Source organism: Dromiciops gliroides, chromosome 3 (genome assembly GCF_019393635.1).
Source record: "Dromiciops gliroides isolate mDroGli1 chromosome 3, mDroGli1.pri, whole genome shotgun sequence".
Lineage (NCBI taxonomy): Eukaryota > Metazoa > Chordata > Mammalia > Microbiotheria > Microbiotheriidae > Dromiciops > Dromiciops gliroides.
Window position 1 is genome coordinate 360,646,587 of NC_057863.1, and position 15,778 is coordinate 360,662,364.

General features: G+C 37.5%; 1 protein-coding gene across 1 annotated transcript in view; it reads right to left on the bottom strand.

The window, feature by feature from the left end:
• Window positions 1-15,778, bottom strand: part of EPC2 (enhancer of polycomb homolog 2) — a 183,503-nt gene that overhangs the window by 76,949 nt on the left and 90,776 nt on the right. The window contains 1 exon segment of the mRNA XM_043995732.1: window positions 3,259-3,404. Within this exon segment, the coding sequence (XP_043851667.1) occupies window positions 3,259-3,404 (146 nt within the window).

A 15,778-nucleotide genomic window follows, 5' to 3' on the forward strand; every position in this document is an offset into this window, starting at 1 on the left:
TAAAGTATTAATAAGTTAATTAAACTGATGAACTAATATGACAGGCTGCCAGTAAAACATCTGAGAGTGGCTGAAAGCACAATGTAGTGACAAGAACACTGGATTTAGACTTAGGAATCCTGAGTTCAAGTCCTATTTATATGATTTAGGGCAAGTGACTTAATCTTTCTAAAAACTAGAGATAATATTTCACTACATACATTAAAAGGCTGTTGTAAGGAGGAAAAAAACCAACTTCTTTAACCCATAAACTACTATATAATTAAGAATTACTAGCATCAGCAAAGGTAACATATAATATAATACATTAATGTGGTAATTCTTTAGTATCTATAGTCTATGGACAAATGATAATAACTAAACTCTCTGCTGTCTTTGAGTTTCATATCTCCAACTGCTTTATGATGTCCTATAGACATCTCAAACTCAGTATATCCAAAACTGAACTCATTACCTTTCCCCAAAAAGTGCCCTATTATTGATTAAGGTATTCATCCTTCTAGTCCCCGAAGCTTACAACCTAGGTTTCGTCCTTTACTTCTCATTCTCATTCATCCTCCATATACTTTATAGCCGGTTGATTTCACCTTCATAATATTTATTAGGCATCTGCTCCCTTCACCCTTCTCTCCCCTAACACTGTCACCGCCCTGGTGCAGACCCTTATCACTTTATGCCTGGAATCCTGGAAATATTCTTCTGGTTGTTCTTCGGGCCCCAAGCATTTTCCCACTCCAGTTCATCATCCACTCAGCTGTCAAAGTGATTTTCCTAAAGAACAGGGGCAACCATGTCATCCTCTATTTCAATAAACTTCCAGTGCCCCCCAAACCCCCGGCCCCCGCTACCTTAATAACCTCTCCCCACCACCATCTACTTTGTGATCCAGTGACACTGGCTTCCTTCATGTTCCTCTCTGTCTTCCATACCTAGAATACTTCATCTCTGTCTCCTAACTTCCTTGAAGTCTCAGTTAATTTCTTTATAGGAAGTCTTTCCCAATACACTTGATTCTGGTGCCTTTCCTCTACTGATCATTTCCAATTTATATTATATATAGCTTGTTTGTACATAGTTATTGCTATGTTAAATTGTGAGCACCTTGTGAACAGTGATTGTCTTGCTTTTCTTTGTATTCCCAGTCTTTAGCATTGGGCCTGCAACATAGCAGGTACTTAATAAATGCTTATTGACCAATTAAAATGTTTTCCTTTAGCTAAAATTTTAATGATATATTCTTTCAAAATATGAAGGCATTTGGAATTAAAATTATAAAAAAAGATCTAATTAGCAGATTCTTTAGTTTCAGGTTCATCGGGATTAAATGAGACATTTGTAAAGCATTTAGAATAGTGCCTGGCACATTAGGAGCTTAATAAATGCTTGTTCCATACCCTCTCCCTTCAGAAATCTATCTATGCCTCCTTTAAGACAATGGGTTGGGAAAGATAAAACAAATGAGACAGAGAATAACTCCACCTTGCCACAGGATAACTTATCTCAGCAGTAACTGGTCTTTATACTTCTCATTTAACTTCTCCATTATCTTGACGAATCTCTTCTTAGTTCTGATTTTCTTTGATATCATGCTGTCTTTTCTAGGTTTCCCCTTAAGGTCAGCTCTATTCAGATTCTTGCATTTGGCAACATTTGCATTCTTCCAACCTGACAGCTAGTTGCTAGACCTCCCAAGAGGGACAATTAATAAATTTGGTTCCTCTAATATTTAAGCAAAAATTTCAGCTAATCTACCTACAGTAGATCTCATTCAGACAACCTATTTTACTTTTGGTCCCAGAATAAGAGCTGATTAAATATACTGCCCTTTTCTTCTTTGCAGAGGTGAAGGACTATGGGTGTGGAATATTGCAGATACTCTAAAACATAGCTGAAGTGCCAACTGGTTTTGCTGAACTGCTTTTTTTCCCCCACTATCTTTCTAAAATATTTACTACAAGAGAAAGCTCTAGTAGACAGATATATAAATAAATGTGAAACAGAAATGAAAGCTATCAAGAGAAATAAGATTACATTTAAAATGGCAGTCAGCCAAGTAGCACAGTGTATAGTGTTGGATTTGGAGTCAGGAAGACATGAATTTGAATCCTCTCTCATACTATAAACTGTGTGATCCTAGCAAATTGTTTAGCCTGTTAGCCTCAGTTTCCTCATATGTTAAATGGAGATAATAATAGCACTTACCTGTGAGAATATATTTAAAGCACTTTGCAAAATTTAAAGTATTATAAAAATGCTATTATTATTAATTAATAAAAAGGAACACTTTAATGAGTTCCTCTGCAAAGTTAAGAATAAAGGAAATAGGGGCAGCTAGGTGGCACAGTGGATAGAGCACCGGCCCTGGAGTCAGGAGGACCTGAGTTCAAATCCAGCCTCAGACACTTGACACTTACACACTTACTAGCTGTGTGACTCTGGGCAAGTCACTTAACCCTCACTGCCCCATAAAAAACATTTTTTTTTTTAAAATCTAGATTGGGGCAGCTAGGTGGCACAGTGGATAAAGCACCAGCCATAGATTCAGGAGGACCTGAGTTTGAATCTGGCCTCCGGCACTTCACACTTACTAGCTGTGTGACCCTGGCAAGTCACTTAAACCCAATTGCCTCACCCCCTACCCCCAATCTAAATTAACAAATACAAGGTTTTCTTTAAAAGTAGGTTGCTAGACATAATACTATTTTTTTAAGACACAATACTAAAAAGCAAATACTAGAAAGAAGAACTAGCTTTCAAATATTCCAAAACTATGAAGGGGCTGTGAAAAGAGCCGTCTATATAGCGTCAGTACTTCTGAAAGCTTTCTTGCTCACCATCAACTCACCAATGAGGAGTCGGTAACTCACAAGTGCACTTATTTTTTTACAGTGGCTCATCTAGGATTCTTCAAAAAAAGAAACACAGATGGGCAGATGAGATTGGCAGAAACTATTAGCTTCTTTATGAGAGGATTGTGTGGACTAACTGCAATGACAAGAGCTAACCATTCTAACTTCTTTAGTATATATGTACAAATATCTGTCTCAAATACTTCTAAAGGGAAAGATGGTATTTGAACTCAACTCATGTGTTGAACTCAAAGGATATTATAAATGGGAACTGCAAAGTATCAAACAAAAGAAATTCAAGGAAAAGCAAATGCATTTTTAAAACATTCAACAAAATGAAAACAGAGCTAACTATCCATTAGATTAATAAGAAAACAAGATAAAATTGTATTTTTATGGAGTACTATACCTGATTAGAACTGGCTTTTTCAAGCCTGTCGATCATAATTTCAAATTGTAGAGGCTTAATTTCCATCTTCCTGTTGAGTCTATTTAATAATGTCTCATCCTCAGAATCCATATCATAATCTGGTTGTTCATTGTCCAGATTAAAGGCTAGGAATAATTAAAAAAGAGAAAAAGTCCTTCAATTCGAGGGCAAATTATGAAATTACAGAATAATTCAAAATAAAGTTCAAACAATGAAAAAGCACAAATTATATGAGTAACATGTTTTTACATATACATTTCTGTTACAGAGAGAAATCTCAGTAGCTGTTACTGGGAAGTAGCAGCAATGATTTTTGGTTTTTTAACTTTTCTTTTTTATTGTAAAATCAACAATCATTGACAATCTCAGGCATTTCTCAGGCATTTCAAGTCATAAAGGAAAGGAATAAAGATATGAATTCCTACCATATCAGTGAGATTATATATATATGTATATATACATACATAATACATATATATAAACATAAACCTTAAAGCATTATATAAATAGCAGCTATTATAGGGATTTAAAATACAATATATGTGTATATATGTTTATATATATGCAAGCTTTAAAAGGTAATAATAAATGACTGTTTTTCTTTATGCACCTCCCCCCTCCATTGTTTCTATGTACCTTACAAAATGAGTTGTTAATGCTCTTTTTTTCTATGTCTATCATTCCCTATCAACTCATATTCCTACCCAGGGATTGTCACTTAGAAAGTGACAGTAATGATTTTTTTTAAGGCTAAAACAAAACAAAACAAAACACCTTCTTTAAGTTTAAAGCACAAACACTTATTGCAAAGGAATTATGTATTTAAATGTATAAGTATGACCTTAGCTATATTAACTCATTAAATAAACATTTCTTAAGCTTCAATGGATTTCATGATCTAAATCAGATTTATACAAACTTCCTATCAGGCATATCTTAAACCGTAAAAATGTCTCAATGAAAACTTTTTGCATTCTAAAATTAATTTTGACAGGTTTGATATGTATAAACAAAAGTAGTTCTAAACAAAAAAGTTTACAGCAAATGGTGAACTACAGACATAAGTCACTTTCGAAGTAACAGAAAAAGGGGCAGCTAGGTGGCATGGTAGATAAAGCAGCGGCCCTGGATTCAGGAGGACCTGAGTTCAAATATGGTCTCAGACACTTGACACTTACTAGCTGTGTGACTTTGGGCAAGTCACTTAACTCTCATTGCCCTACCCTCCCCCCAAAAAAAGAAGTATAGAAAAATCAATTCCAATATTTGAAAGATAAATAGAAATTAATGTCTTAAGTAAAGCATCACAAAAATAATTCAAATGTATACTTACATAAAGTCAATTTAGTCTTTCTATCAAACAGTAAGACATGTATGCCTAAGTAAATATGGAAGTCTTTCAAAGCTACTCTAGGCTCCACAGAGGAATATAATATTCGGTTTATACTGAATATTAATCATAACAGATATATGAGGACAGAAGAACAGTCATTTTGGAAAGCACTTGAACTATGCCCCAAAACTGTGCATACCCACTGACCCAGCAAACCCTAACTAGGCCTATACCATCAAAGAGATTGAAGAAAGAGGACAAGGTCCCACATGTATAAGAATGTTCAGAGGAGCTCTTTTTGTGGTGGCAAATAACTAGAAAGTAAGGGGGTGTCCATCAACTGTGGAAAAAAATCAATGTTAATTAATTTGAAATAGTTATAATGGAACACTATTGTGCTCAATAAGGAATGATGAAGACAACAGTTTGAAAGAAACCTGGGAAGATTGGTATGAACTGATGAAGCTACATGAGCAGAACCCAGTAGAATAATTTATATAACAATATTGTAAAAACAAACAACTTTGAAAGACGACTCTTAGCATTGCAATGATCAGCCATGTTTTCAAAGAATCAATGATAAAGCATGATAACTCCTGTAAGATTAGTGATGAACTAAAAGTACAGATTCAGATATACATTTTTTGGACATGGTGAATGGGGAACTTTGTTCCGTTCATCTGTGTGCGTGTGTGTGTGTGTGTGTGTGTGTGTGTGTACACATACATATATAGTCATATGTATATATAGTGTGTGTTATGTTATAGTGTTTATGTATGTGCATATTATATATATATATATATATATATATATATATATATATATTTGTATTAATTGTTTCAGCCTTTCCTTTTCCAAGGTACTACCCCAAAGAAATTATAGATTTTTTTGTTCACTGGAAAAAACTGTTTCTAATTTAAAACAAAAAGAGAAAAACACAAATAGTAAGAGTCTACACTCATATGGATAAAGGACTGTCTGGGGTTAAGAAGACCTGGGTTTGAGTTCTGTTTCTGACATACTCTGTAGTCTGTGTGATCACGGGCAGATGACTAAAAACTCTCACTAGCACCAGGTGATTTTCTAAAACTACAATTTACAGATAAGTTGTAAATCAGAGAGTAGAGAGAATCCCTACAAAGGGTTTTCCCCACAAAGAATCAGAGAATCTGAGAGTTGGAAAGGAGCTAAAATACCCTTAATTCAACCAATAAACAAAGAAATTTCCATTATAAAATACCCAAGAGGGGGCAGCTAGATGGTGCAGTGGTTAAAGCACCAGCCCTGGATTCAGGAGTACCTGAGTTAAAATCCGGCCTCAGATACTTGACACTTACTAGCTGTGTGACCCTGGGCAAGTCACTTAACCCCAATTGCCTCACCAAAACCAAAAAAACAAAACAAAAAACCAGCCCCTACTTCACCACCCAACTTCCACTATCTGCTATGTGCCAGGTGATAGGGATATAAGGGCAAAAATAGACCCTGCCTTCAAGAAACTTACATTCTCCAGCTTATTAATATCCTTTGTAAAAATGTTGCACCCAGAACCAAACATACAGCCCCAAATATAGTTTGGCCAATGAAATTATTATTTCCTTTATTCTGGACACTATGCCTGTCTTTAAGCAAACTCCAGTCATTTTAGCTTTTTTCTTTGCCATACTGAACTACTGGCTCATATTGATCACATCCATGAAAGTCCTCCTCTCTCCTCTCCTCTCTCCTCTCCTCTCCCCTCTCCTCCCCCCGCCCCTTTCCTCCTAGTACAGTAGTCAACAGATTAAGAGAAATCCAATGTTGGGGCCTCTCCCCCCTGACTAGAGTGGGTAGAAACTGGACATGAGAATTCTTCCCTAATCCTCTACCATCTTAAGAAGGCGTACAGGGAATTTACCTCCTCATTTCTTATCTATCTGACCTCCTGAGTTGCATGATCTCCAGAAACTCATCATTCTGAAAAATGAAATCAACTCTGAAACTTGCACCTCCACAGGTCATTTCTCACCCTGGCAGGACTTCATCATGTTCTAAGCAGGATACTGCCTCCCCCTGACCTCTACAACCTTCAGCTTCGGTTTGTATTGCCTTCTCCCATTAGACTGAAGGTTCTTGAAAGCAAGGGCTGTCTTATGCCTTTCTTTGTAACTATTGCATTTAATACAGTAGCTGGCACACAGTAGATACTTAATAAACGTTTATTGACTAACGACTTCCCTACTGCCTATGGGCTTGCCTAAATCTTTCCTGTCTGGGAAAAGCACTCAATGAACCATATACCCTCAGACTATTATCCTGTATCTTTCCTCTCTTTCATCTCCCTAGGTTCTGTCTTTGATCCCCTCTTCTAGTCTCTACAGTCACTCTCTCAGTAGTTTTATCAGCTTCCATGAATTAAATTATCACCTCTACAGATGATTCTCAAATCTCTATATCCAGCCAAATCTCTCTCCTGACTTCCAAACTAACATCTACAACATCCCACAGTTAGTCAATCAATGAACTTTTATTAAGCTTTTATATCAGCAATTACTATGTACTGTTTCAATCTCAAAATAAATGTCCCAAACAGAACTCATTATCTTTCCCCCAAACGAATCCATCTTTCAAATTTTCCTATTTCTACTGAGAATACCATCATCCTTCCAGTGATCCAGATTCACAGCCTCAGCATTATACATGGCTCATCACTTCCCCTTCACTCATGTATCTAATTAGTTACCAAATATCATTATTTATTCCTTCATCATATCTCTCATAGCCTTTCTACTCCAGGGGTTCTTTTATTGCTATTTTGGGGGTGATTTTATCAGGAGTTGTGTGCATTTAATGTCTTTCCTCCACCATCTTGGCTCTGCCTCTCATAAGTCTTTCCCTGATCTCACAGCTACCACCCTAGTTTAGACCCTCAGCATCTAATACCTGTTGTATAACAACAGTCTCCTAACTGGTCTCCTTGCCTCAAGTCTCAACACTCACCAATCTATCCTCCACACAACTGTCAAAGTGATTTTTCTAAAGTTCAGATCAGATCATGTCACACTTCTACTCAATCAACTGCAGTGCCTTCCTATTGCCTATAGAATCAAATATGAGGTTCCCTGTTTCGTTTCTAAAGTTCTTCATAAACTGGACCACATGTCCCTTTCCAATCTTATAACCACTACCCTTCCCAGGTTTCACCATCCTATCCAACTGGTCTTCTGGCCATTCCCCACATAGAACAATGAATCTCCTATCTCAGATGCTTACTAGAGTAATTCTGGACAAGTCACTTAACCTATCTCTGCCTCAAATTTCCTCAACTGTAAAAATGGAGATAATAACAACATCTATCTCAAAGAATTGTTGTGAGGCTAAAATGAGATAATATTTGCAGTGTACTTAGCACAATATTTAACTGTTCAGTAAATATTTTAACAAGACTGTAGCACATTACATACTTACGACCCTTTAAAATTTCATTGTATTAGATTCTGCCTAACAACCTAATCAGTTAAGTTCTTTTTGAAACCTGACTCTGCTATCTGACATATTATCTACTATACTTAGTTTTACCATATCTTCAAATAAGCATGTCATCAATATCTTTATCACTGGAGTGCTCCAATATAGATTTCCTTCTAAGTTGATAACCAACTATCAATGACTGCTTTGGAGGGATAGCCATTCTCCAAGTTTCAAATCCACCTAAATATATTAGTCTAGTCTGTATCTATCATGTCCACAAGGATAACAGAAGAGAATTTGTCCAAAGCTTTCAGAAAACCTAAGCTAACTATCTACAGTGTGCTGGATCCATACAGTAACATGTCAGAAAAGGAAGTAAGATTAGTATAGCATGAGATGCTCTTAATGAAACATTCTGTCTCTTTGTGATTGCCATTCCTATTTCTGCCTTTACTAATATTCCCCCAAATGATACTACTGTCTACAATTTCTTTTGTGGTTGCTAGATTTCCTCACATGAATGTATCCTCAATACATAGTACTACTCAAACTATGACACACTCACACAACCAAAAATACACACACACACACACACACACACACACACACACACACACACACACACACACACTTCATTTGGAGTATGGTATATGTCCCAGAAAACCACATATTAGCTGTGGATCTCATTTCACTGAGTCTTAGGAATATCTACAGTATTAAATTTACCTCCAAGCATCTGGATCTCTAGTTCATCTTGTTTACTTACTTATTTTTATTCGTGCATTTATTTGTCTGATATAAATATACTGGCATTGATATCTATATATGTAGATGTGTAGACACGCAAAATGGGGGTTGGGGAGCCGCCAAGAATCTTAGGCCACTGGCCACCTATGAACTTAGTTACTTTTGAATAGCATTGTTTCCTTAATTGATTGCTGCTGCTGCTATTACTAGTAATAATAAACCACCTAAGCTACACACTTCCTGGAACATAGTAGGCACATAATAAATTACCTGATTGATAGTTTGAATTTCAAGATTCCTCACTGCTATTCTCTTCTTACACTGTAGCTATTCTCTAAGGCAGGGGGTATTAACCTGGGATTATATACATACATATATATATGAAAAAAATAAACAAGTGTAGATCAACATATTCAGTTAATTCAGTAATATTTTTATTTTCTTTTATACATTTAAAAGCATATTCTAAGAAGGGATCCATCTGCTTTACAAGAAGGGTCTATGACACATTTAAAAAATAAAAGAATCCATGCTCTATTATATCTAACTTGACAGAATCAGCTTCTATTGGCATTTTTATTTGTGATATTAATTTCTATATTTTAACCTTCATTATTAACTTTCTGGAATAGGTGTATTCCAGAAAAGATTCCTTTACTGGCAAGTTTTTATTATTAATGATAATAATAACAGCAGCAAACATTTATACAGTGTCTACTGTGGGCTAGAAATTGTGCTGAGTGCTTTGCAATTATCTCGTTTGAGCCTCAAAATAACCCTATTTTTATCCTCATTTTTACAGATAAGGAAACTGAGGCAGGATTTAAGTAGTTTGCCCAGGGTCACACAACAACTAAGTACCTGAGGCTGAATTTGAATTTAGGTCTTCCCGACTCCAGGTTTGGGGTTCTACTCATTGCAACACCTAGCTGCCTTCATGTTCATTATAAAATGTAAGTTTATTCTTAAAACAATCCAAAAAAAAAATTATTTTAGTTCACCAAATTGATCACTTTGGGGAAAGAAGAGCTCAGGATTGTGACTAACCTCATGCTACCCTGAATATATGAAGTATCTATCCCCTTGCTTAAAAACCTAAACTATGGAAATTGTGGGCTCTTAACATTATTATCAACTCTCTCTTCCCTAACCACATCTTCACTTATTCCCAAAAGAATCTCAGAATTATTTATCCCTTCTTTTTTTCCTGATTATTTACCATATGCAACAGAGTCAAGATGCAATTACGCGCGCGCATGGGGCCACCATAAAATAGATGATATAGTTCAGATTTTAAATGCTTTAAATTAAATAATAAGAATCAGTTCCCAATCTTTCAAGTCTGCACATTTTAGATCCATGATAATAAGACTTCCATGGAAACCTCTCCATGTCATGTTTTCCCAAGTACCAATGACTTTAGACAATTATTTTTTACAGTTTTCATAAATTATGAGAATTAGTAGGGCAGCTAGGTGGCACAGTGGATAAAGCACTGGCCCTGGATTCAGGAGGACCTGAGTTCAAATTCGGCCTCAGACACTTGACACTTACTAGCTGTGTGATCCTGGGCAAGTACCTTAACCCCCATTGCCCCGCAAAAAAAGAGAGAGAGAGAGAGAGAGAGAGAAGTAGTAAAGTGTAATGGCTAGAGAACTGGACTTGAAGTCAGAAGACCTGGCTTCAAGTCCTGAATGACAGAGAATGGCTTAAGTGACTCTGAAAATCTTTACTCTCTCAGTACTCTAGGCAATTCTCTAAAACTCTGAGTTTTAAAAAAGATGCCAAGTTACATTGATAGAGATAGTTTCCACACCTCGTAATTCCCTGTGCCAATGATATCACAAGTCTAATTCTTATTTATAAGATTGTTGCTGTTGTTCAGTCATTTCAGTCATGTTCAACTCTTCATGATCCTATCTGGAGTTTTCTTGGCAAAGATACAAGAGTGATTTAGCCATTCTTTTTCTAGCTCCTTTTACAGATGAAGGAAACTGAGGCAAACAGGGTTAAGTGACTTGACCAGGATCACACAACTAATTAGTTAAGCGTCTGTGGCCAGATTTGAATTCAGAAAAATGAATCCTCCTGACTTCAGGCCTGGTACTCTATCCACTGTGCCACTTAGCTACGCACTATAAGATTGCAATTCATTAAAGTGTCAAGAAAAAAAATTAACTAAAATTTTCATTCATTCCATTCATATGGTAGTGGTTCAATCAAGAGAAGGGGACAGAGACTTTTTTGTGGAGACTCAGCAACTAATTAGAGTGGAGACTGCAGGAGAAGGGAGAGAGGAGAGTTGTTTTTGTTTACAGACTGAATCCACGTGTATACAGTTCTCATTTAAAGTAAGAGTAATAATGATGCAAGATTTAGAACATAACATGTGTTACTAGTTATAAGCCCTATGTTTTGTACTATGTTTATTTCATATTTCATTAGGGATACAAAACACCCTAAGACTAATCATCTGTCTATGAATCCTAAGTGCTGCTTTGGTTAAAATATTCTAGATCAACAAAGTATATGGAATAGATGCTACAAATCTGGAAGCATTTTGGGGACTGAGGAAAGTGCTAGAGACTATTAGGGAGAGCAAAAGTTTACCCTTTATCTTCATCCCTTTAAATTTCTCTTCACTCCTTAGGTTTGGGATTTTACTTTACCATCCCCAAAAAAGACAACACTCAGAATCTCTCAGCAAATAATTACAAATCACTACCTGGAATACTTTAGAAATATTGGTAAGTAGAAGACAAGATCATGGATTAGCAGCAATGCAGCTAAATTCTCTCAACATTCCCCTACCAACAACTTTCAAATAATGACTCAAATCAAATTTTGAAGCAGCAGAGCCAACAAAAGGTCTGAGTAAGATATTTTTTCTGGCCTAATTTAGGAAGTTGACAGCAGTTTGTGACAATGGAGTCAAAGTCTGTCCAAAGACTACACACAAAGCAGTAGCAACAGCAGCCCCAGCAGTAACAGCACCTTCAGAAGATCCTAGCCCAAATATGGTAAGGAAGTTAGACTGGTCAAAAAATGATTACAGGGGTCCCTTTGCTAGCACTGATCAGCAACTCTATTACTCACATGCAGCTCTGAGTTGCAGTTCCAGGGTGCAGAGTAGTGCTCTTTGTCAGTCAGTTCAGGGGCCCTGGCCACGGTTCCAAAGCAAAGCATTAGTGCCTGTGGCTGTAGGGGAGCAGGGGACCTTCCTGGGTAAAAACTTGAGTGTGGACCAGGACAGCAGTAACAACACCTCTACCTGGATCACACTTCCTCAGAAGTACCAAATATCTGAAGACATCCAGAAATAGCTCAGAAAACAGTAGTAAGAAAAAGCCTGAAGCCTGGGACAGTGTGCCCCCATCCCAAGGTGAGCAGAGCCCAACTTTAACATAAAATTCAAAATCAAGAAATAGTATGGGTAAACGAACAAACAACAAAACAAGATTGGGGGGGGGGGGCGCCAGGGCAATGAGGGTTAAATGACTTGCCCAGGGTCACACAGCCAGTAAAAGCATCAAGTGTCTGAGGCCGGATTTAAACTCAGGTACTCCTGAATCCAGGGCCGGTGCTTTATCCACTGCGCCACCTAGCTGCCCCCCAAAATAAGATTTTGATGAAGTTCAAGTCATAAACTCAAAAGAAGACAACAATGCATAAACAGCTACCCAAAAAAGGCTCAAAGAAAAATGCTAATTGGACCCAAACACAACAAGTTCCTAAAAGAGTTGAAGAAAGATAAAAACCATAGAGGAAAATTTGGGAAAAGAAATGAGAGGGGCAACTAGGTGGTGCAGTGGATAAAGCACCAGCCCTGGATTGAGGAGGACCTGAGCTCAAATCCAGTCTCAGACACTCGACACTTACTAGCTGAGTGACCCAAGTCACTTAAACCTCATTACCCCTATGAAAAGAGGAAAGAGGAAAGAGGAAAGAGGAGAGGAGAGGAAAGAGGAGAGGAGAGGAAAGAGGAGAGGAGAGGAAAGAGGAGAGGAGAGGAAAGAGGAGAGGAGAGGAAAGAGGAGAGGAGAGGAAAGAGGAGAGGAGAGGAAAGAGGAGAGGAGAGGAAAGAGGAGAGGAGAGGAAAGAGGAGAGGAGAGGAAAGAGGAGAGGAGAGGAAAGAGGAGAGGAGAGGAGAGGAGAGGAGAGGAGAGGAGAGGAGAGGAGAGGAGAGGAGAGGAGAGGAGAGGAGAGGAGAGGAGAGGAGAGGAGAGGAGAGGAGAGGAGAGGAGAGGAGAGGAGAGGAGAGGAGAGGAGAGGAGAGGAGAGGAGAGGAGAGGAGAGGAGAGGAGAGGAGAGGAGAGGAGAAAAGTGATACAAGAAAATAATAAGAGAATTCAGAGTTTGGTAAAATATATGTGTGCAAATACATACACAATATTGAGGAAAATAGCACCTTAAAAACAGAATTGACCTAATGTTAAGAGGCACAAAAAATTCACTGAAGAATGAAAATGCAGAATAGGCCAAAAGGAAAACAAGATGTACAAAAGTTCGCTGAAGAAAATAATTCCTTAACAATTAGAATTTGGCAACTGGAAGTTAATGGCTACATGAGACTTCAAAAAACAATAAAACAAAGTCAAAAGAATGGAGGAAAAAAATAAGAAAATATGAAACATTTCACTGGAAAAACAAGTGACCTGGAAAATAGGTTGAGAAGAGATAACTTAATTATTAGACTACCTGAAAGCCATGATCAAAAAAGATAAATAAATAAATAAGAGCCTAGATATCATCTTTCAAGAAATTGAAAGACTCCACTGATCAACTCCTGAAAGAGATCCCAAAATGAAAATTCCCAGGAGTATTATAGCCAAACTTCATAGTTCTCAGGTAAAAGAGAAAATGCTTTAAGAAGTCAAAAAGAAAAAATTCAAATATTGTGGAGCCAGAGTCAGGATTACACAAAATTTAGTGGCTTCCACATTAAAGAAGCAGAGGTTTTGGAATATGATATTCTGGAAGGCAAAGGCTCTAGGATTATAACCAAGAATAACCTACAACCAAGAATACCCAGTAAAACTGAGAATAATCCTTCAAGAGGGAAAATGGATGTTCAATGAAATAGATAACTTCTAAGCATTCCTGATGAAAAGACTAGAGCTCAATAGAAAATATGACATTCAAATACAAGATTTAAGAGAAGCATAAAAAAATAATCTTAAAAGGGTAATTATAGGGGCAGCTAGGTGGCGCAGTGGATAGAGCACCGGCCCTGGATTCAGGAGTACCTGAGTTCAAATCCGGCCTCAGACACTTAACACTTACTAGCTGTGTGACCCTGGGCAAGTCACTTAACCCCAAGTGCCTCCCCCCCCCCCAAAAAGGGGGTAATTATAAGCCTCTCAATAAAGTTAAACTCTTTATATTCCTATATGGGAAGATGATACGTATAACTTAGGAACTTTATCATCATTAGGGCAGTTCGAAGGAGTATTCATGACAGAATGTGAGTCAATTATGTTAGAATGATCTCAAAAAAGAATGAAGAGGTAAGAAAGAGGGATGTGCTGGGGAAAGTGAGAAGGGAGAGAGAGAATAAGGAAAATTCACATAAAAGATGTGTTCATGGAAGAGCTTTTATAGTAAAGGGGAAAATTTAGGAGGAGGTGGCAGGCAATGCTTGAACCTCACACTCTCTGGAATTGGTTCAATTATGTATAGAAAGTAACTTACCCAATAGGGAAATAGGAGAGGGAGGCAGTAAGAGAAAGGAAGAAGGTAGGAATGATAAAAGGGAAGACAGATTAAGGGAGGCAGTGGTTAGAAGCAAAAAGGACTTTTGAGGAGGGACAGGATAAAAAGAGAAAAGAAGAAACAGAAGAAAATAAGATAGAGGGAAACACACAGTAATCATAACTGTGAACTGTGAGTGTGATAAGTTCACCCATAAAACAAAAGCAGATAGTACGAATCAGAAACCAGAATCTAATAATAAGTTATTTACAAAAGACACACATGAAACAGAAAGACCCAGAGAGATAAAATAAAGGGCTGGAGCAAAATTTAATAATAAGCTTCAGGGGACCCCACCCCATAAAAATCATTCTGATATTTGAAGAAAATAGCTTCAGTAGAGTGCTGAGAATGAAAATCTAATTTTAAGAAGTTGAAGAGTGAAGGATATGGAAGGAAAATGAAATGACAGTATCAAATTTTAATCACTTTGACAAGAAATTTAGAGGTAAAAAATGGGACAGTATCTCAATGATTGTAGAATAGAAAAAAGAAAAGTGTTTTTTAGTATTAGGCATATTTGAGTATATTTTCAGGCAATTACCAAGTGGAGATGGTAAAATTGGTGTAAAGAATTAATTGTTATTTGAGGTTTTTATGCCTTGGCACGCACTGGCCTGGGGCTCCGCAAACCGCAAGGTGCTCCACCTACTGGTTGTAGCCGTTGCCAGGCCTCTGGCACCTCACATCATCACCACTCACAGACGCCTACATAGGCCTGGCAAAATTATAATGATTGGAAGCCTAATGAGGACAGTCATGTGACTGTCAGAGCAGCCATCCCATTGGCTGGGACTCTGTGGGGTGTTTCTAGGTTTGGGGGAGGAGAATTGGGCATTCTAGGTGGAAGCTGGAAAGCGACAGGTGTTGTGCGTATTTTCAGCTGATTCCTGGGCGGTGGTATTTTTTCAGGTATTATAATTTCCCTTTCCCCATTTTATTTCCTTTCCCTTGATCCTACTGATCCTGTTTGTGGGGTTTTTTTTGTTTGTTTTGTTTTGTTTTTTTGCAAGGCAATGGGGGTTAAGTGACTTGCCCAGGGTTACACAGCTAGCAAGTGTCAAGTGTCTGAGGCCGGATTTGAACTCAGGTACTACTGAATCCAGGGCCGGTGCTTTATCCACTGCGCCACCTAGCTGCCCCCTGTGGTGTTTTTTTAAGTTCACTCTTGTTAAAATAAATCTTGTTCTGTTTTGAGGGAGGCTGCGGGTCTCCTTC